Source organism: Stomoxys calcitrans, chromosome 4 (assembly GCF_963082655.1).
Source record: "Stomoxys calcitrans chromosome 4, idStoCalc2.1, whole genome shotgun sequence".
Taxonomy (NCBI): Eukaryota; Metazoa; Arthropoda; class Insecta; order Diptera; family Muscidae; genus Stomoxys; species Stomoxys calcitrans.
In genome coordinates, this window is record NC_081555.1 from 143,254,969 (window position 1) to 143,278,765 (window position 23,797).

Sequence of the window (23,797 nt, forward strand, 5' to 3'; positions counted from 1 at the left end):
AAAACTTCTTCCTAGAGAAGCAATTTTCAAATTCGATTCGTCCTCTCAGGGCAGCTTAACAGCTTTCAACTAAAATCTAACCCTTCTTTTTAAAAAAAAATCCACCAATAAAAACCTTTGAGCGCAGCTAAGAAAATTCAGAGCCACATACACGCTTTTCTCAGAGACAGCGATTAACAGTCACACCGTTTCCTCTGTTCGTACAATTCTGCTTATTTCCGCTAACTTAAGATGAGGGAAGTCGAATAAAATTGAATTCATTTGGCACAAACTCTACCGATCTCTCACTCTCCCGGCACGAGATAGCTATGAGCACCACACAGGCTGGAAGATTGAGGTCCGAACTGCGGGGTGTTCACGAGAAGCTTTGCAGCGAGCTACCACAGGTTGCGGAGAGTGAAATGCTCCATACGGAGTAGCTGCTACAGCCGTCGCGGATAATCAATGGTATTTAGCGGAGAGTCTCAGTGAGATACCGGGCGGCACCGGCCCTTGCGCTAATACTGAGTGTCTGTGATGCTGAATATGACAAGGCGAGTTATTGGCACCTTTAAATAACCAATGGCCACCTTTGGACCGGAGAAGTTTGCCCCTGTTCCTTAGTGGAATGTTCATAGCCAAAATTTCTATTTACCTTTGGACCGAAACGAGCTTGCTCACCTACAGAAGCTTGACGGGGATCGCCACCTCCACATTAAAATGTGGCCACTATAACAACAATAACAACATCTCTCACTCTGTCCATTCTTGTTGCAGAATTTCTACACATCTCCTTTTGTTTCTCCCCTGTACATTACAGCTTCTAGCACTGTCTTCTGTTTTAGTTAACTCCCCCCTACATTTTTATCACGGTGTCCTTTCTTCCTTGTCCCTAGATCCTCTACCTTGCCACCAATATCTTAATAATTATTCCCGAAGCCAGAAGCTCCAAAGTATGTGTTTAGCCTGAACAGCTTCCATTCAATTGATTTATCCATATCAGCTGTTTTCCCCTCAATAAAAACAGCTGTTATAAGTATACCAAAAACAAACGAAAGTCTTTCGTTGACTAATTGAGGTTTCGGAAAGCTATCAGCGAACATTAAAATTTTTGATAGCCCTCCTCATCAAGGAAGTCAATTTTCTCTTTGTTTACATTAATTTTTCGTTTGTGTTTTCTCCTAGTTGTGACATTTTGACATATGATATTCGCAATGTTCATGGGGCCTTTCCACTTTTGGTTTTCTGCAAGTGACGGAAGCTTCTATATTAAAAATGCAACTCTGCAAACATAACGCACAAAAGCAACGCGCAAAGGCTGAAAAAATTTTAACTTTGATGCCTTAAGCACTACTTCACGCATGGGAACACAAAATGATACTCGAGTTCAATCTTAAAAGTTAAAAATTGATTTACTTTTGCGCGTTGCTTTTGTGGGATATGTTTGCAGAGTTGCATTTGTAATGCCCGCGCATAGTATGTAACTCCACCATTAAAGCCAAAACAGAATGAGCTTTGGTTTTGAGCATCGCGTTGCAAAAATGCAACTCTGCACTAAAATTCCCCCAAAGCAACATGAAAAAATTAAACAATTTTCAACTTTGACACTTGAAAGCGAGTGTCATTCGGTGTTGCCACACTTGAAGAAGTGAATTTTTCATCACGAAACTCTTCAACGGGCTCCTTCTGTTTTAGCCTTTAGTGAATCCTGCACTTAGCCTTTGCAGACTTGACATTCATACACTTACCTAATGCCTACACTTAAAGAATATAGCTTTGGATTGAAATACTTTTCAACATCGACAACACTTTGGGTACTTAAATTATGAGTATTGTTAAATTAGAACTTCTAAAGCCCTTACTCAACTATCTGCCCGAAGGGGTGGTATAGTCGCCACCTCCAGAGAGGAGACATCGATCACTTCCGTTGTTGCCGAGGCAGTGGATTCATTAACATCATTACTAGGAGCCGCACTACTGCAGTTTCTAACACTATCAGTCATTTGTAGGGGACTTGAAGATCGGGATTGCGTCACCTTGGCTACCGCTGGGGAGGAGACCTCAGCACTACTGCTACTTTGGAACAATTGAAAGAGGCTGGAATGTTTGACAATTGGAGGGAATATTAAATTACTCATAACCTTGAAAGGGCTAAATTTCTCCTGATGACTGTTGCAGTGTATTCGATGGGGGTGAGAATGGTGATTTTGTTGGTGTGATTGTGAATGATGATTACGGGTATCCCCCGTTGTGGTTTGATGAAATGTGTAATAGTTGAGATTGTTGTTATTATGAGAATTGTCGGCTGGTAAGGGCAGATTTTCGCGGGAAGTTGTTACTTGATTGCTCAGCGAATGAATGCTGTCGGAATGTTTACTCCTCGCTTCGAGCTCTCTTTGGGATGATTCTGAACCCGAGTTATCACTGGTGCAGGAACAGGATCGTGTTAAAGATTTCCCATGAAAGTTGAGGTTCTTGGTGGCATGGGCAGACTTTCGAAATTTTGGCTTGTGCCCTGGCGAGGCAGAATTGGAATCGCTGTCTATGATGAAGATGGAGTTGTTGCTCAAGCCACCATTCGAAGTCGAGTGATTCGCCAGGGATCCTCTGTCATACTTTTGCCTAAGTTGTTGTATTTGCTTTGGCGTTAGGGGAGGTGTATGAGTTGGACTAACCAGCATGTGGGAAAGATGATTGGGGGTATTGGAATGGGAGTCCGAGTCATTCTTTGGTATTTCATAATCACTTTGAGAACAAGGAGTACTGGGCGGTCTCTCATCTATGTCGGAGCGCAATTTTTCACGCATGGCACAGGCTATGAGACTTTGATTGAGAGTCTTAGAATCCACCCCACCACCGCCACCAGCACTGCCACTGACATCTTGAGGTCTGCTGGGTAGAAAAACCTCCTCGAAGTCATCCTCCTCTGGACTAGGGGTATAGGTACAATTCTCGTAGGAGTAAGGACTGTCACAACCTCTCTCAGATTTCTTGCGTGCCTTACGACGATTACGCGGTGGTGGTGTGGGAGCCTCTGAATCTTTGTCATCGGGGAAGACATAGTTGACCTCGCCTTTTTCAGCATTGCTGGACACCTCGCGTATATTCCATATATCACGTTCGATATCGGTGGTGACGGAAGCCACAGCGGCCACTGTCTGGTGGATGTTGTTCAAGCAGGGTTGAACAACACCACATTTGGCCACCATTTGATGGTTTTTCATTGATTGCTGCTGTTGTTGGCGTAGCCATATGGGAGAATCTAAAAAAGGAAAACCAAAACCCCCATTAAGATGGGCAACATCATGTGGACTCTCCCATCCCAGCTTACCTATGTAAATCCTTGTCTGCACATTACTTCTCGAACTAACATCCATCGATTGCAGACGATGTTGTGAGGCCAACGAATAACGATGGTGAGCATCCAATGTCACCTCCACCTCAATGCCCATTAGCCTTAGGAGTAGATTTTTCATGGCCAAACGAAAATCTTTTAAATGATACGCATACAGTATGGGATTGACCGCTGAATTCAGATGAGACAATATAATGCAGAATAACGTCAATTTGGGGTGTATAAAACAGGTGGGACAAAATGCCTGGATGCAATTGATGGTGTACAGCGGTATCCAACAGATCATGAAGAAGAGCACAATAATCGATAGATTTTGTGTGGCTTTCACATCACGTTTTCGTGCAGCTCCCAATACCCTAAGCATGGTACCACCATGACACGCTGCACGACCATTTCCATTTGTGTTTGTTATGTGAGCTGTCGAACTGCGGCGACTGGTATCGCCCATGGGATTCATTGTGACTATTTGTCGCACCTGCTTGATGATGACTTTGTAGATGTGGGCATAGAAGGCGAGCATTAGCAGAGCCGGTGTTATAATTGTGGCAAAATACAGGAAGACTAAGTAGTTGTAGTCCATGACTTCGACAAAGAGGCAGGCCTGTTTAGAATCCACTGCTGCGTGCCAGCCGAAGAGGGGAAGAAATCCAACTATGGTACCGGCAAACCAGCACATGGATATAATGACTGAAAAAATAAAAGAATGTTAATTATTATAGTCAACAATTTTATGGTGTAGAGTTAAAGAGGAATTTAATGGATGCTTTTACTTGAAAAGCTAAAGGATGGCTAATGACTCATTGGTAACAGGGAAAGTACAGAGACAATGCAGGGATTGTACGTAGTCACCATTCATTTGAAGTGCTGACCCATTGTTATACCCTTTACCATTGGATGGAGGCATACTTAAATCGTCATTCGGTTTGTGACTCGACTATATAATGCTCTCAGACCCAACAAAGTGTATATATTGAGTTGCCCAAAAAGTAATTGCGGATTTTTCACATAGTCGGCATTGACAAATTTTTTCATAGCTTGTGACTCTGTAATTGCATTCTTTCTTCTGTCAGTTATCAGCTGTTACTTTTAGCTTGCTTTAGAAAAAAAGTGTAAAAAAAGTATATGTGATTAAAGTTCATTCTAAGTTTTATTAAAAATGCTTTTTCTTTCTTTTAAAAAATCCGCAATTACTTTTTGGGCAACCCAATATATTCTGGATCATCTTGAGTCTATTTAGCCATGCCAATCCATCCACCTGTCCGTCCTTCCGTCTGTCTGTTTATTTGTGTAAAGTACGCTAACTGAAAGCAGTAAAGCTAGGTGCTTGAAATTTTGCCCAAATACTTCTTATTAGGGTAGGGCGACTGATATGGTAAATGGGCCAAATTTGTCCATGTTTTGATAAGCTGCCATATAAACCGAACTCACGATTAGACTTTTTAACCTCTACTACTAAATTTCCCATGAACATTCCATTAAGGAACAGGGGATACAGGGGACACTCATATCAATGAGTGCAGTCCGATTAAAGTTGAAGCTCAATGATAAGGGGCCTTCTTTTGAAGCCGAGTCCGAAAGGCGTACCGCGACACTACTTGGCAGAGAAGTTTTAACATGGCTGGATACTTTCCAAATGTAACCAGCATTAGTAAGGGGATGACTATCGCTGAAAATTTTGTTGATGTTCACGCCGAGGTTTGAACCCAGGCGTTCAGCGTCATAGGTGGACATGCTAACCTCTGCGCCACGGCGGCCTCCACACCCTCCATGTGGATCATATGGTGCGGATATCAAGGTGTCTAATAAAACTTATTGGGAACAATTTCAGCAAAATCGGATAATAAATGCGCCTTTTATAGGCTCTAGATCTTGTGATTATCAGGCTGCCTTAAGTCCCTTATTAGTACGAGTATAAGGTATAAAAATCTACGCCACTGTCGGGATAACTTGAGACGATTGCACAGGTATCACAAATTGATCTCATATTGGGTTCCTGATCAAAGGAATGTGACAAGAAACAAGAAAACTGAGTTGTTTGCGAGAGAGAGAGAGAGAGCAAACTTCTCCCTAGTCTAAGTAACTGACATTACGTTCTTAGCCTTAATTATAAGGAAGTGTGATTTCGCTAATAAAACTACTCTGCAGCAGGTTGGGAGTTTTACCAAACAACCATGGGACGAACGCTTGAAGCGAAACCTAGATATCCTACCTTCATTGGAGAGGGCACATCTAAGCATGGTCATTAGAATTATAATAGGACACTATAAAAGGAATGCACGTATAGATAGTTGAAGTCATGGACCCGACACTTCTGTGTCCAAGAGACAAATGAGCCCCTGAATCTGTGCTCTCGCATTCCTTCCGTCAGCTTTTCTTACGCCTCGGTCACGTGGTTACATCATGCAACCATAATAGAGAGCGTTTAGCTCGTATCCCTCATACAGAGAAACCACTCAGCCGCTGTTCACGTGCACCCACCGTGTTTCTACACACATATAGCTGTGTCCATGTGGCTTAATCACGCCGTGAGAAATTCACTTATTTATGATCGCAATAGGCAGTGTTTTCACCAGTCTTCATCAGACTCAGCCGCTGTTCACATGCACCCACCGTGTTTCTGTACACATACCAGTGTCCTTGTGGCTTAATCACGCCGTGAAAAATTCACGTATTTATGATCGCAATAGGCAGTGTTTTCACCAGTCTCCGTCAGACATTGGAGCTACTGGGGGTTTTTGCAAATACTCTCTGTCCTACGTCATGCCGTGCGAAAATCGCATCTTTGTACCGATAATAGTCAACATATAGCCCCGTTTTCTCAGGCACAGGAGCCATTGAGTCATTGCTTGCCCATACTTTCTGTCCGTTTACACGTATCTCCCGATGTCCTAGTGCCTCAATCACGAAGTGAGTGAATCATGACTCTGTAACCCAGATAGCCTGCATGTTACCCAGTATCTCTAAGACGCAGAAACCACTAAGCTGTGGTTCGCGTGTACATTTGTCTGTCTAAATACATGACGCGGTGTGCTAGTGCCTCCATCACGCCGTTAGTGCACCATATCTCTGTAACCATAAAATTTGGCGTTTTGTCTTGACTCAGTAGCCGCTGAGTGCATTCTTTCCGTCCGATCACACCAAGACCTTGTTTCTTTGTATCTCAATCACTCGAATCGGGAGTCTGTAAAAACAGCCGGTGTCTTGCGCAGTGTCCCCTAAACATAGAAGCATTGTTAACTCGTACTCTCTGTCTACATACACGACCCGATGTTCTAGTACCTCAATCACGTCGTGAGAGAATTACGTCCCAGTGTCCCTTAGACACAGAAGCATTGTTAACTCGTGCTCTCTGTCTACATACATGACCCGATATCCTAGTACCTCAATCATGTCGTGAGAGCACACAGGAGCTACTAAGGTTTTGCTGCAAAAACTTTCTGTCCGTCTACACCATGTCTCGGTCTCTTAGTGCCTCAATCACGCCGTGAGTAAATCACGACTCAGTAACCATAATAGCCATTATTGTGACCAGTGTCCGTCAGACACAGAAGCTACTGAGGCGTTGCTGAAAATACTTTTTGTTTGTCTACACACATATCCCGGTGTCCTAGTTCCTCAATCACGCAGCGAGGAATTCAAGTCCCTGTAACGCGCGTTCTGTTTGACTAACTACCGATACACCTAGGTCACGTAGTTCAGTTCTCACGTTTCAAGTGACCGGTAGACCCTTAGTCCCTATACTGCCATGGTCGATATATAATTTCTGTTTTGGTGGAGTTTTAAGGTGGGGACATTTTGTCCCGAATGTCGTAATCGAATCGAAGTCCGTCAATGATGCTAAACGCATGGGTTCAAATCCTGGCGAGAATATTGGAAAAAATGTTAAGTGTTGGTTATCCCCTCCTAATTTTTGCGGTATTTGGGAGGTGCAATGCCATGTATAGAAGTCATATAAAATCTACTCCCCATAGAGGTGTCGCTCTGTGGGACGCCGTTGGAACTTGGCTATAAAAAGTAGGTCCTTTATCATTGAGCTTAAACTTGAATCGGACAGCAAAATGCAAATTTTGCCCATGAACATTCCATTAAGGAACTGGGGCAAACTTCTCACATATCAATGAGTGCAGTCCGATTCAAGTTTAAGCTCAATGATAATGGGCCTCCTTTTTATAGCCGAGTCTGAACGGCGTGCCGTAGTGCATGAATCGGACAGCATTCATAGATATGTGAGAAGTTTGCCCCTGTTCTTTAATGAAATCTTCATGTTATATGTGCCCCATATTCCATAGTCGTAAATAAGTCCTGTTTTTTTACCCCTTTAATATCGTGATTGGCCTATATATCTATTTGGCGGGGAGTGCTTTTTGGGTGTGGGATGGTACCTCACACATTTCACCCAAATTTGGATGTCAAATTTGTGCTCTACTCCAAAATCACTTTCATTTAAGGCTAAAATTGCCATTGTCGATAAATATGTACCGTTTGGGGTCTGGGCTGGAACTCCGTCTCTTTTCCCTAAAAGTAGATATCAAATTCGGTCTTTACTGCCAAAAACCTTCATTTGAGCCCCATATTAATTTGTTCGGAAAATAAATTCCGTTTAGAGGGTGATTTGGGGCTTACCCACAGACACTTGGCCTCAAAACTGGATTCCTTTTCTACTCTTAAATACGTTTGATTTGAGCCCCGTATTGTCACAATGGGTCAATTAACCTATTTGAGGTGTTTTAATGAGGTTAAGCGCTACCTAGAAACTTAAACATAAATTTTAATGTCATTTTCCTAATCTACTCCCAAATTGCTTTCATTTGAGTCCCATATAGCCATGGTCGGCTAATAAATATGACCATTTAGGGGAATTTTATGGACGGGGACACCTCCCATTGCATGGACTTAGTTTTTTTTTTGACATTTTAGTAAACTACTTCCGAATATCTTTTATTTGACACGTCCAATGTCTGTTTCGGGATGTTTTGGAGTTGGGGTGGCTGGCCTAAGTCCCCCTGGCAGGGTCTTTATACTCTACACCACCACTGTGGTACAGGGTATTATATATTTGTGCATTTGTTTGCAACACTAAGAAAGAGATGAGCTAGACCCATTGATAAGTACACCGATCGGCTCAGAATCACTTTCTGATTCGATTTAGCCATATCCGTCTGTCCGTCTGTGAGTCCATGTATTCTTGTAATCAAAGTGCAGGTCGTATTTGTTGTCCGATTGTCACGAAATTTTGCACATGTCACTTTTTTAGCTCAAGGACAAACGCTATTTATTTTGAAAAAATCGGTTCAGATTTAGATATTGCTCCCATATATATCTTTCATCCGATATGACTTATTAAGGCTGTAGAAGCCACAATTTTCGGTCGTTCTTTACAAAATTTGGCTTTGGGTCTTTTATTTCAGTTTTAGTCCGATCTTTACAAAATTTTGCATGAGGTGCTTTATTTAAAGTCCCCATATGTGTGCAAAATTTCATAAAAATCGGTCTGGATTTAGATATAGCTCCCATATATATGTATCGCCCGATTTGCATGGCCATTGGCCGTAGTAGCTCCAATTTTCAACCGATCTGCACAAAATTTGGCACGGACTGTTTTATTACTGATCTTAGCATATCTGGAAAATTTCATCAAAATCGGTTCAGATTTAGATATAGCTCTCATATATATCTTTCATCCGATATGGCTTTTTAAGGCTGTTGAAGCAACAATTTTAGTCCGATCTTTACAAAATTTAGCATGGGGTGTTTTATTTAACATCCTCATATGTGTGGAAAATTTCATAAAAATCGGTTCAGATTTAGATATAGCTCCCATATATATCTCTCATCCGCTATGGACGTTTAAGGCTGTAGAAGCCACAATTTTTTACCGATCTTTACAAAATTTATCATGGGGTGTTTTATTTAACATCCTCATATATGTGCAAAATTTCATAAAAATCGGTTTAGATTTAGATATAGGTCGCATGGATATCGTTCATCCGATATGGCCTTTTAAGGCTATAGTAACCACAATTTTCGTCCACAATTTTGGTCACATCTCTACAATATAGGGCGAGTGATATTCTATTTCTTTTTCCTATATAATCTTTTATCCGCTATGGTCTTTTAAAGATGTGGAAATCCAAATCTTTTGTCCTATGGTAGGAAAATCTTACAAGATTCTAAATTGCTTTTTCAATTGGTATCCCAATTAAAGTCTGACTTCCTCTACTTACATTATTTGGCTATGACAGAATATTTGTTCCACTAGCCGAACGTAGAATAGCGTTTCAAACGCCTCGATCTTCTGCGTTCATTCTAAAATCCCTGACACCAAGTTTCGAGCTGTCTCCCACAACTTGATATTTCCATCGGGCTTTTGGTCTTCTTTGCTAGAGCTTCTTCATCCATTCTGGCAACATGACCTAGCCAACGCAGCTCATACAGCTCGTGGTTCATACGTCGCCTATAAACTCCGTTAACGCATATTGGTCCATATATTTTACGAAGAATCTTTCTCTCAAATACTCCAAGCACTGCCTCATCTGCTTTCACAAGTACCCATGTCTCAGAACCCTATAACAACACGGGCAGTATCAGGGCCTTGTATAGTGCAATCTTCGTCTGTCGAAATGTGGCCTTGTTTCTAAACTGCTTACTTAGTCCAAAGTAGCATCTGTTGCCAGTATTATTCTTCGCTTTATCTCAAAACTGGTGTCATTCGTTTCGGTTACGGCGGTGCCGAGGTAGATAAAGTTACTGACTATCTCAAAGTTGTGGTTCCCAACTTTCTCCATTTTCTTTATCTGCTCGGTTGTGCAAGGCTTTTTGGGAGTTGAAACCATCCATTTCGTCTTATCTCCATTTTTTTCCATTTATGGAGATTAAAGTCTGACTAGATTTCGAAATAAGTTCTATATATAAAAAATACTACATACACTAGGTGGTGTAGGGTATTATATAGTTGGTACCGCCCGACTTTTGCCTTTCCTTACTGGTTTGGGTTTGTTTTATTGGTTTCAATGGTTCGATTTTCTTTATTTATTTGAGAAAAGTATAGAAAAAAAATAAGTGCGGCGAAAGAAACGTGCTTTGGTTTGAAAAAAAAAAAACACTTTGATTGCTGTCAAATTCCGCTCGCAGAAAAATTAAAAATTCCGCGATTATTCCGAAAGCAGAATGGTTTTTCAACCCTTTGAGAATTTCTGGGGAAATGTGTATCAACGAGTAGTGCTAGTGTTTCCTCACTAGACATTGTCCATACATTCTTTGACTTCTGAATATACCCCACCGTAAAAGGTTTCGATGACAGAATCTTCCTTAGCCTAAAGCTTCATATGTATCATCCACGGAGCTGCAGAATTCCACCCAGGATTTGTTCTGAGCCTTTCCCAGCTCGCCCTTTCCTTAGCCCAGCCTAATAGATGTCCGGATCGTGTGGTGCTCTTGTGGCTTTCGCCCTGTTGAAGAGTTTTCTGCAGACCTTCCTTACACCAACCAGCTCTGGGGTCCACCATGGCGGTTGCTGATAATTTAATTTTTGTGTATAAAGAAAATTTCATTGAAATTTTTGTCTTCAGGGAAAATATCATCGAAATTTTGTCTTTGGAGAAAATTTCATCGACAATTTTCCTTAACAGAAAATTTAATTGAAATTTTGTCTTCAGAGAAAATTTCATCGAAATTTTGCCTTCAGAGAAAATTTTATCGAATTTTGTCTTTGGAGAAAATTTCATTGACAATTTTCTTTAACAGAAAATTTCATTGAAATTTTGTCTTTGGAGAAAATTTCATTGAACTTTTGTTTATAGTGTAAACTAGCTGACCCGGGCCCGCTACGCTGCGCCTTCTTTTACTTTATATGGAACAAAAGTTTCCTTTGAATATTTATTTTCGACAATTAAAGATCTTTTAGTGAAATACCATGCTACAAAATATTGGGTTGCCCAAAAAGTAATTGCGGATTTTTCATATAGTCGGCGTTGACGAATTTTTTCACAGCTTGTGACTCTGTAATTGCATTCTTTCTTCTGTCAGTTATCAGCTGTTACTTTTAGCTTGCTTTAGAAAAAAAGTGTAAAAAAGTATATTCGATTAAAGTTCATTCTAAGTTTTATTAAAAATGCATTTTCTTTCTTTTAAAAAATTCGCAATTACTTTTTGGGCAACCCAATAGTATATCGCTTGACTAACAGTTTAACAATATAAGTGCCTTTATCCGAATCCCATATGACCCCAAACACATGGCCCCAAAATAGGTTACCAAATTCGTTTTCTAAACTCAAATACCTTTCATTTGAGCCACATATTGGCATGGTCGAAAAATTTTTTCCCTTTGGGGGTGTTTTGGGAAAGGGATGATGCCCTAAATACATGGTCCTACATTTGGATATCAAATTCGTATTCTACTCCTAAATACCTTTATTTGAGCCCCATATTGCGATGGTCAGTAAAAAATTGCTGTTTGTGGGGTATTTTGGGAAATGAGTAGACCCCTAGAAAATTGGTCCCTAAAATGGGTATCAATTCTTGCTCTACACCCCAATACCTTTCATTTAAGCCCCTCATTGTCATGGTCGGTAAATATGCCCGATTTAGGGGTGTTTTGGGGAATGGGGTGGTCCCCCAAATTCAAAGCCCTGAAAATATATCAACAACGTGCTTTATTCTCACATATCTGTATATCATTTATTTGAACCCCATATTGCCTTTGCCCTCAAAATTGGAAATAAAATTAGTTTTCTAATCTCATATAAACTCCTTATTGCAAAAGTCAGCAAATATGTCCGGTTTGGGGTATTGGCCCTAAAAACTATGAATATTTAGTTCCACTCTTTAGTTCCAAATTGTCTTGGTGAGCAAATACGCCGATTTTGGGGGTTGTTATGGTGGTGGGACGTCCGCTAAACAGTTGATATCAAATACGTGGTCTACTCCCACATACCTTTTATTTGAGCCCCATATTTCCATAGTCGACATGACCGGCTTGGGGCTGTTTTGGGGGATGGGCGGCCACTCAGTGAGTTGGCCTTGAAAATATATATCGGATTCGTGTTCCACTTTAAAAACCCTCTTATTTGAGCCTCATGTTGCAGTAGTCAGAAAATACTTCCTATTTGGTTGGTGTTGTGGCCCCATGGACACTATTTCCGAATATTGATATCAAATTCGTGCTTTACACCCAAAGACCTTTCATTTGAGCCCCATAATGCTATGGTCGTAAATTTGTCCCCTTTGCGGTATGTTTTTGGCGAGAGGCGGACCCCCAAACACTTGGTCCCATATTTGGATATATGATACGTATTCTGCATTCATATACCTTTTATTTAAGCCCATATTGTCGTGGTCAGTAAATAAGTCCTGTTTGGGGGGTGTTTTGGGGAAGGGGTCCACCCCCCAGAAACGTGGTCCCACATTTGGATATCAGATTCGTATTCTACTCGCAAATACCTTTCATTTGAGTCCCATATTGCCATGATCGGTAAATATGTCCGATTTAGGGGTGTTTTGGGGGTTGGGTGGTGTTGTGGGGCTGGGGTGGCCCCATAGACACTTTTCTCGAATATTGATATCAGATTTGTGCTTTACTCCCAAAGACCTTTCATTTGAGCCCAATGTGGCTATGGTCGGTAAATGTGTCCCCTTTGGGGGAGGTTTTTGGGGAGAGGCGGCCCCCCAAACACTTGGTCTCATATTTGGGTATCAGATTCGAATTCTACACTCAAATTTTCGATTCGAACTCTACACCTTTTATTTAAGCCCCATATTCCCATGGTCAGTAAATAAGTCCTGTTTGGAGGGTGTTTTGGGGAAGGTGTGGACCCCTAGAAACGTGGTCCCACATTTGGATATCAAATTCGTATTCTACTCCCACATACCTTTCATTTAGGTCCCATATTGCCATGGTCGGCAAATATGTCCGATTTCCCCCTAGCACTTGGTTCGACTAATGGATATCAGATACGTTTTCTTATACCAAATATCTTTCATTTGAGTCCCATATTGTCGTGATTGGTCTAAATATATGTTTGGTAGGTTTTAGGGTGGGGCAGCACCCCTAGGTACCCCATTCGAAATTTGGATATCAAATTTTTATTTTTAGGGTCTATATGAGAGCACACAAAATTTCGCTTAAATCGCACCACCCATCTCCGAGATCTGGCGTTTCTGAAAATTAAGGTAAGGGGGAGGGTCCGATCCCCCTTCAAATATCAAAAAATGTATTACCGTATTTTCACCACGGGGTCATTATGCACCATCTGTGAAAATTTCAAGAAAATCGGTTCAGCCGCTTCTGAGTCTATAAGGAACACACAAACAAACCTACAAACAAACGCATATTGATTTTTATATTGGGTTGCCCAAAAAGTAATTGCGGATTTTTTAAAAGAAAGTAAATGCATTTTTAATAAAACTTAGAATGAACTTTAATCAAATATACTTTTTACACTTTTTTTCTAAAGCAAGCTAAAAGTAACAGCTGTTAACTGACAGAAGAAAGAATGCAATTACAGAGTCACAAACTGTGAAAAAATTTGTCAACGGCGACTATATGAAAAATCCGCAATTACTTTTTGGGCAACCCAATATATAAGATTTACGGCAACTTTTCTCAGTGTAGGAAAAAAATCACCCCCCTCCCCCCACAATGACCTACAATTTCCTCAAAAACAATGCAACTAATGATACAAATCATTCAATTTTTGCTTAGTATTGAGAACAGTCATAAAATCCATCAATAAATCCCAGAAACCAATAACAAATGACTGGTTATGGTATCATCATAAATCCTCTTATTTTTCTCCATTTCCTTGCAATAATTCTTTTCACAGTTGGACATATAAAAAGTGACATTAATTAAAGGCGACAAAGTAAACAACAGCATTGTGAATAGTAAGAAAAATTGAGGTGTGTGCGCGTGTGTGTGGGTGGAAAGTCTTTAAGGTACAAAACGAACGTCGTGTGAAACCCCTACAGAGAATACTACCAAAGGATAACGAATGTAGAGGTCTTTAGAGTTATTTGTCATGGTTGGCAACTATTTTTTTTTTTATTTATCTACTTTTTAAGGTTGTTGCTCCCATTGTGGGCTATTCCTGTGATGACGCTAGAGCTATGCGTTGGGAACGTGCCCATAAAAGTTGTCGTCATTACTAATATTATCCCATATATAGCAATAAACTTGCCTGATAGATTTCGCAAATAGAATAAAGTCAGCAGAATGGAGGCAATATCCTTAATAGAGATGTCGATTTGGATGCAAACCTTACCGAAAAGATAGATAATTTTCTTTAAGTTTGAGCCTCTGGCCAATACTCAAAAGAATCTACCCTTAATCTAGGGATTGAAGCTTTAAATTCGAATTAGACGTCATCCTAAAAATAGTATCCGGTTTGTCTGTTGCCTCCATGTTGCTTATCATCATCCAACTGCACTTTGCCAAAGTGATCCCTAATTCTGTCTTGATGGCCCTGTTTATATTTTAGCTACTGCATGACATACGATGTTTGGGGAGCTCCATTCGGCTTATATTAATTCCAGTCAATAAATTGTATGAATGAAGTTTTCCAAGACTTGTGATGCCTTCACTTTGTGAAACTTTGTTACTTTTGCGTAGTTGCAGTAAATGTCATGAGTTTCTCGAAGGGGAACGGGGAACACACACACATATATTCATCCATATTTACAATGGCTGAGAATGCTTAGCTCATTGCTGTTGTTGATGTTGTTTTTGTTTTAATTAGTAATGTCTTCTTGAAATGGTGGGCGGTCGAATTAACTCAACGTTGTGTACTATACGCAGGGAAAGGCTCGTCATGAGAGGCTTGTTTTACAACGTATGCATTGTACCCGTTGTATGTTCTTCGCGCTTACAGTCATGGGAGTTGATTAATTGCATAAATTTAAACGCACTTGACAGAAAATGTCGTCATTATCTTGTGATGTATGTTTAAGAGGGCTATGTGTCATTTGTCTTCTCTTTTTTCTAAAGAGATTTTGATTTTAAGAATAAAAAATATTTTTTAAAATTACCTAATTCTCTTAGTCGCTTATGAAAGGCTTATTTACGTAATCCCCTTGTGAGAAATAAGCTTAATCGCTGAAGAAAAATCAGCCTTAAAATGCAATAAACATATTGGGTTGCCCAAAAAGTAATTGCGGATTTTTTAAAAGAAAGTAAATGCATTTTTAATAAAACTTAGAATGAACTTTTTTTCTAAAGCAAGCTAAAAGTAACAGCTGATAACTGACAGAAGAAAGAATGCAATTACAGAATCACAAGCTGTAAAAAAATTTGTCAACGCCGACTATATGAAAAATCCGCAATTACTTTTTGGGCAACCCAATAGTTACAACTTTAGATGAGGTCGCCAGAGTAATGGGAGATTTTTTTCCCTCCAAAGTCCGCAGAGATTTGTTTTCCCAAAGCAATCTGGCTGTGTGATGTAATGTGAAAGGATTATTGTCTAGTATCTATCTTTCTTCCAGACAGGCTCTGGAGATTTTTTGGTACTATGCCATGAAAAAACTTCTCTCCAAAGAGGTGTCGCACTGCGGCACGCGGTTCGGACTCGGCTAGCCCTCGGAGGTCCCTTATCATTGAGCTTAAAATTTGAATCGGACTGCACTCATTGATATGTGAAGTTTGAAGAAGTTTGCTACTGTTCTTTAGAGGAATGTTCAAGGGCAAAATTTGCAATTTTACTCCCAAGCTTGAGCTTTTATTAACGTAGTAGCCACTATTTGAGTCCTATTGTAACAAAATATTGGAAAAGGTTCCATATGATATCTAAATAGGCATTTGAAATCTGACCCTTTAGACATACTTCCGTATTCACCATCTATTTTATATGCCTCCGCATTTGCTTTAAAAGTTGGTAAACTCATTTCAGCTTTAGTATAGGGATTACACGGCCCCGGCAACTTTTGTGATTTCCTTCCGCTTCATTTCCGTTGAGTGGAGCGGAAGTGTTTTCATTTCGCTCCTTAAAAAATACCTGTACCTCGGAATAGGTTCTACCTTTTACGCAAAAATTCCAAAGCCTTTCAGGGCTAGGCTCAAAATGGGCTTCAAAGACCCAACAGCTGTGGTGGTGACATTAGACCGTAGCATGTTGTCCGTACCTCCTGTAGGTGCGGGAGTCTTGGCACCTGTAGTCGATAGTCGATGTTTCAATAGCGCATAAGCAGTCGTCAGATTCAGACAGCGATAGTATCAATGAAATAGTCATTACAGCCGAATCGGGAGATGAGGAAAGCTGGTAGACAGCAGAAGTGAGCGAAGGCTTTGCTAAGCTCATAAGAAGCCCGAGAAAGCTATGTGGGGCACGGCGAAGGAGACTGGGGAGTATGCACCGACAGCGCAGTCGGGCGAAAGTGCAGGATGCTGGTAGGGATAGAACTAACATTCCAAACACTTCTAGGGAAACTGTATAGAGAATCAGATCTCCCGAAGAGCATAACACTGATAAAATGCCGAAAAAGAAAACAGGGCACCCCGCTTTTAAGTACTCTGGAAAGACTGAGTTAGCCCTTTGTCAATGGAGACTCGAAGCAGTGTCCTACGGTGGAAGACAAAGTCGGAACAGGAACGAAGGATGCGCGTACGGCCCCCGAGTCTGCATTGATGACTTCGACTTCCAAAAGGATGGCACAGTCGCTGAAAGAAACAAGGAGCCGCCCTCTTACGCCAGAGCAGCAAGGAAGCACAACACAGACGAGCTAACGCACAGTGGGAGAAAATCAAAAAAAAAAAACTAGTAAAAAATATGCCGTATGAGAATGGGTTGAGATATCTCTTTGGAATGGTTAGATCTGAGGTGTTAGCATAATCATTTGCCAAATTTCAAGGCTCTAGGTTGCCTGACCTCCTTTTGGCGGACCCCTAATTGGTCACCTCGGTATTTCGAAAAATTGTTCGGGCTGCCAAATCTTTATTTGAGGTTCGATTTTCACAATTTAGGTCTACAATATCTCAACTCGCTAACACCTCAGCTTGAACCATTCCAAACTTCAAAGTGATATCTCTACCCGTGTACTATGTAAAAGGGCCGTAGGCTCGATATGGAGCCTGAATACGAGGATTGTCCACCGGCTATACAGGAGTGTGATTAGACCAATAGTAACTCATCCTCAGTAGTTTGGTGGATTGCGATGGAGAAAAAGTGCAACTTAAGGATACCACAATAGGTTCAAAGGACATGCTGTTTAGGCATAGGCAGGATGATGAGGACCAAGTCCACTAGGGCACTGGAGGTTATTCAAGATATCCGACCCATAGATATACAGATTAAGTTTGAGACAGTCACAGCGGCTATGACACTTCAGTTGATGGGAGAATGGATGGAGAATAGGAGCAGGAGGATACCATCGCGGTAAAACCGAGGCGACGATAGGAAATCTTGAAGGAAGCGAAGTGGTTTCGATCGGATACCTGAGGCCACACTCGAGTAATGGTAATGTCACCTGGAACTTCATGCCACACGGATGGATTAAACCTAGAGGACAGAGTGGGACTGGGAGTCTGCATTGAGATCCCCAGGGACAGGAAAGGTCTGTTTCCGATTGCCTGACCATAATACAATCCTGCAGGTGGAGATCCGTGCGATCATAGAATGCGTGATATGATTAAGTGTGAGGCAGCCATAGCGGCTATGAGACTAAAGGCAAAGGTATAATGGACCGAAGATAGGGGCAGGTCACATAATCGCTGTATAACCGATTCAACAATAGTAAGCCTGGAAGGAAAAGAAGAGGTTTCCCATTGGTTACCTGAGGCCACACTCGAGGTCGAGTGCGAGACACTGCTATCAGCAGCACTGTCCTGGATTGACGGATTTCTGGTATTGCCACCTGAAACTTTATGCCATACAGATGGATTAAATTAGGGGGCAGAGTGGGCCTGGGAGTCTACGTTGAGAACTCAGGGACTGAGATCTGTTTCCGATTGCCTAACCATAATACAGTCCTGCAAATGGAGATCCGGGCGATCACGGAATGCTTGATATGGTACGGTGTGGTTTTAAAGCGCGGTCTTTGAGTGTGACCATCTTTACGGACAGTAAACTGGCTATCAGGGCAATATAAATCAGGACGGTAAGATAACGAACAGTAAGGCTTGCTTAAATCGGGTCTGATGAAAGCTTTATGGCCTTTTTGGCCTCGCGGATGCAAAACAAGGAATGATATCAAGATATTCCGCTGGGAAGGAGATTAACGCCTTTTCTGAGGATGGCACGGTCACAGCGGAGTAAGGGGGAATGAAAGAGCAGACTCTTTGGTAGTGAAGGCCGGAAGACATTGTGGAACAGCGAAATGGTCTGTAGGACCACGAAAATCCTATGTGGAGGTCCGGATCATGAGAAGTCTAGGTTATTACAGAAAGGAAGTTAGAAGGAGATCAGAATAGGCTTTGGTATCCGAACGGGGCAAATAGGGCTACGAGCTTAGTTATGCAGAATAGTTGCGGCAAGTTTTATCATGTTTAGGGCATATGGGGAAGACGATGAGACGTTGGAGCATTTCTTAAGTCATTGTCCACCTTTCGCGGTTAACAGACACCGGAGAACAATTAAAGAGTTTGAATGTAGCACGGAATTCCTGACTCTAAGACCCCATAAAATTTTCTCTTGATCGTCATGACATTTTAACTCGATCTAGCCATGTCCGTCCGTATGTCCGTTCGTCCGTCTGTCTGTCGAAAAAAAGTTTACTTTCGAAGAAGTAAATCTGGGCGCTTGAAATTTTGCACAAATACTTCTTATTAGTGTAGGTCGGTTGAGATTGTAAATGGGCCATATCGGTCCATGTTTTGATATAGCTGCCATATAAACTGATATTGGATCTTGACTTCTCAAGCCTCTAAAGGGCGCAATTCTTATTCGATTTGGCTGACATTTTGCATAAGGTATTTTGTTTTAACTACCAATAACCGTGCAAAGAATGATCAAAATCGGTTCAATGCCTGATATAGCTCCCATACAAACGGATCTCGGATCTTGACTTCTTGTGCCGCTAGAGGGCGCAATTATTACCCGTTTTGGCTGACATTTTGTGTAAGGTGTTTTGTTTTAACTTCCAACAACCGTGCCAAGAATGATCAAAAACGGTTCAATACCTGATATAGCTCCCATACAAACGGATCTCGGATCTTGACTTTTTGAGCCGCTAGAGGTCGCAATTATTACCCGATTTAGCTGACAGTTTGTATAAGGTGTTTTGTTTTAACTTCCAACAACCGTGCCAAGTATGGTCTTAGTCGTTTTATTACCTGATATTACTCTCATAGCAACCGATCTCGGATCTTGAATTCTTGAGCCGCTAGAGGGCGCAATTATTACCTGAATCGTTTGAAATCTTTGTAGAGATGTCTTCTTATGACTTCCAACAACTGTGACAAGTACGGTCTGAATCGGGTTATAACATTATTTAGCTCCCATATAAATCGATATCTCGATTATAATTCTTGAGCCTATAGAGGGCGCATTTATTATCCGATTTGGTTGAAATTTTCCACAATGGCTCCCACTTTGATCTCCAACAACCAATCCAAGTATGGCCCCAATCGGTTAATAACTTGGTATGGCTCCAATAGCTTAGTAATTCGTATCCATCATACTTTGTTTGCCTATAAAGGGATATCGGGCAAAGAACTTGACAAATGCGAGCCATGATGGAGCGTATATAAGATTCGGTCGAACTCAGCACGCTTTTACTTGTTATTACTTAGAGTCCACAAGAATCCGATTACTGGCTTAAGTGTCTGTCTATAGTTGAATTGGACATATAAATATCAACACCTAAGCTATATTAAGTCTCTCGACCTCGAACCGGGTTCCTCTGAGGCCCTATGTAGATATAGCTGCCAAATCGATCGATATTCCGGTATAGGGTCTTAAGCCCACAACAGGAACTTTTAATACCAATATTGCGCCCGCACTTAAAACAGTCCCATCAGTACCATTCCCAACGAATATGGTACTGATCGGAGGCGATTTGGATAAAGCTGTGCTTTAGATCAATCTCCCGGTCAGGGGTTTTAAGCCTATAATAGGCGTATTTATTTACCCGATTTCGCTGAAATTGGGAGCAGTGAGTTGTATTAAGCCTCTTGATATTCAAACCGAATATGATCTCCCGGTACAGGGTGTCAAGCCTATAACAGGCGCATATATGACCCGATTCCGTTGAAATTCAGATTTCCTAACCAAATATAATCCATATCGGGCCATATTTAGATATAGACGCCACATAGATCGAATAACCGACTTGGAGTCTTAAGCTCATAATAGCCAAATTTATTGCCCGAATTGCTGAAACTTAGAAAGATGAGTTACACTAGGAATAGTGAGTTGTACCGATATACGAACAGAATATGGTCCAGACATAACCATATTTAGATAGAGCTTCCATTTAGACCGATTTTTCGATTTAGGGTCTCTAGCCGATAAAAGGTGTTTCTACTTCTAGATTATATTAACATCAAAAGGTTTTATTTTGTCGCTTGACATTCACACCGAATATGATTCAGATAGGACCATATTAAGAAATAGCTGCCATATATAGCGTTCATCCGATTTAGGGTCTTCATCCCGTAGAAGGAGCATTTTTTACCCGATTACGCTGCAATTTTAAAGAGAGTGTTGTGTTGGACTCATCTTCAACCGTGTTGGGTATGGCCCAGACGGGATCATATTTGGATACAGCTGCCATATAGGCCGATCTTGACTTCTTGAGCCACGGTACAATTCTTATCCGATTTGGCTGAAATTTTGCATGATGAGTTTCGTTATGACTTCCATCAACTGTGCCAAATATGGTTCAAATTGGTTCATAATCTGATATAGCTGTCATATAAGCTGATCTTATCTTGACTTATTGAGCCGCTAGAGGGCGCAATTATTATACGATTTGGCTGAAATTTTGTACAACGGCTTCTCCCATGACCTTTAATAAATATGGTCTGAATCGGTCTATAGCCTGATACAGCTACGAATCAATCTCCCGATTATACTTCTTGAGCCTATAGAGGGCGCTATTCTTATTCGATTTGGGTGAAATTTTACACAATGACTTCTACTATGGTCTCCAACATTCAAATCAATTAGCGTAGCAATTCTTTGCTTTTATCCTTTTGTTAGCCTAAAAAGAGATACAGGAAAAGAACTCGACAAATGCGTTACATGGTGGAGGGTGTATAAGAATCGGCACTGCTGAACATAGTACGCCTTTACTTGTTCTTTCTCCTTTTATATCGAAAGATTAAATTTTTTGCTTTGTATAATGTTTTCTCAATTTAACAATTTTCCTCTACTCACCTATGGCTGTTCTCGTTCGCACATTTCTCGAATAGGCCATGGGATACAAAATGGCCCAATAACGATCCACGGAGACGGCAACCAAACAAAATATGGAAATGGTGCACAATACCACCAACAGAGACACGGTAAATAGGCAGGCATGTAGATTTGTCGGTAATCCTATGGAAGCTAATATGGCAAAGGGAACACCCAAAGAACCCACAAGAAAATCAGCTATGGCCAGTGAGACAATGTAGTAATTGGTTCGACGTCTCAATTTTCGTTCACGCTGGAAGACAACAATCACCATGAGATTGCCAATAACCGCACATATGGCCACTAGAATTTCAAAGACGGCATAGGGTACATTCAATTCGGTAGAAATTTCATCTGTAGAAGTTCGCTTTGTAGGTTGGAAGGGTGCAAAAGGTAGATTTAACAAATTCTGTGAACGATTGTAGCTGTATTCAAAATCCGTCACGGCAAAGAAACGGAATTCGGACATGTTTGTGGGGATGTAGGGCGGAAGAAAGTGGAAGCTGTATTTGGGTGTAAGGTTGAGGAAGGATTTTGTTGCTGATTGGCTTTATTTTTTTATGTTGTTTTTTTTTTTTCTCTAAATACTAAATGTTTGTACTTTTTGTTGGGGGGTACTCTTTTGGTGGCCTTGTTAACTCTTTGGATTATAAAGTTATGCAAATTTTTGGTTTATTTGAATTTGAATAAATTTTGTAGCAACACCATAGGGTTATAGATTTGAATATGCAGATAAAAGCCAATTGACTGCGTTTGTTTTTTGTTTTTTTCGAGATTTCCTTATTTAAAATAAATTTCCATTGATTATTCAATAATTGATTTTTTTGTAAGCACACAATTTTCAATTTTCCTTTGATTTCCTTCCGTTATTACATCGTTTACTACATTGAATATGGCCCATAAATCTTTCGAGCTTAATTTAATTCCTCCATTACATCCTGATGACATTACCCCTGGCATGTGTTGCTGTGATCTCTTCTTGTACAAACGCTTTAGACTGGCCATCGTGGTCGTTGGCCACAGTGTTGATGTTGTTGGCCTGGGCAAAAATGTTTATGTTGCGTTTCCTGTTTGCCCTTTCGCCACTACCCTTTTAAATTATCTTTAGGCAACAACAGACTGGCAGACAGAAAGACACACAAGCCAGCAAGTGTTGATGACATGCAATGATGTTGATTCTGATGTAGCAGCAGCAGCAGCAGCAGAATGCAACAGAAGGTTTACATTGATGACGACATGTGTTGATATTTAATTGCTAATCTGTAAAGAAAGCAAAATGAAAATTAAATTTAATAAAAATGTATATGGTGCGTATACTTAATGTAAGGTCATTTTTACTGTGCATGCATCATACGTCACGGTGGCTGACGTATGTTGGTTGAGAATAACATTAAAAAAAAAATAATAACTTTAATATTGTACGACAAATATTAGAGCCATGGATAAAAATATATATGTAGCCCTAGAGAATATACGTTGCTACTAAATATAAATCCAATATGTCAATGTAAACACCTATAAAATTAATATGAGTTTTAACAGTAAGGTGTAATATAAAGTCTCAACCCTAGGGAATTTTTGATATTTTGCTTTGAGTTTATATCAAAAGTGTGGGATGGGAGTATAGGAGTTAAAAAAGTAAATTTATTTTATTTTATTTTTTTTTTATTTCTTTAATGGTTCCTCTATGGGTTATTACCCAATAACTTATTTATAGGAATATCTTATGACAAAAAATCAAAGCTAATTACCATGGAATGAGTTTATAGAGCATATATTGTGATCTTATGTAACAAATGGGTTGACGTAGAGGATTGTGGCAGCAGGTTGCGTCATTATGGATTTCAATGTGGCAAAAAGTTATGGCGTTTTCATTTCGGGCTTAAAAAAACGACTTAAATGAGAAGAAGAAATCTAGTCGGTACATCCTTTTGGAGGCTACTTTATACAGACATGGTCTGATTTGGACCGTTATTAACATGGTTATCTCATCATACGTGGGCCATAATGCATACTTTTTAACAAAATTCTATCAAAAACCAGTAAGGAAGGGCAAAAGTCGGACGGTGCCGACTGTATAATACCCTACACCTACCCTAAGTACAATGTGGGAGCTAGTAACCAATTTGGATGGACCTCG

General features: G+C 40.5%; 1 protein-coding gene across 1 annotated transcript; it reads right to left on the reverse strand.

Annotated features, from left to right (window-relative positions):
• Positions 1-1,549: 1,549 nt before the first annotated feature.
• LOC106087647 (uncharacterized) lies at positions 1,550-22,838 on the reverse strand. The gene is made up of 3 exons (XM_013252761.2): positions 21,640-22,838; positions 3,311-4,021; positions 1,550-3,241 (listed from the first exon to the last, which is right to left on the reverse strand). Exons 1-3 carry the CDS (start codon positions 22,124-22,126, stop codon positions 1,842-1,844), a joined length of 2,598 nt encoding a protein of 865 aa, XP_013108215.2. The 5' UTR covers positions 22,127-22,838; the 3' UTR covers positions 1,550-1,841.
• Positions 22,839-23,797: the final 959 nt, after the last annotated feature.

What these genes read in the sequence shown, in the direction of transcription:
- LOC106087647 (XM_013252761.2), bottom strand. Translation starts at nt 22,126, where the DNA reads ATGTCCGAATTCCGTTTCTTTGCCGTGACGGATTTTGAATACAGCTAC. An exon ending in GCGAACGAGAACAGCCATAG is followed by an intron (nt 4,022 to 21,639) that starts GTGAGTAGAGGA and finishes TTATTTTTTCAG; the next exon opens with TCATTATATCCATGTGCTGG. An exon ending in GCAGACAAGGATTTACATAG is followed by an intron (nt 3,242 to 3,310) that starts GTAAGCTGGGAT and finishes TTCCTTTTTTAG; the next exon opens with ATTCTCCCATATGGCTACGC.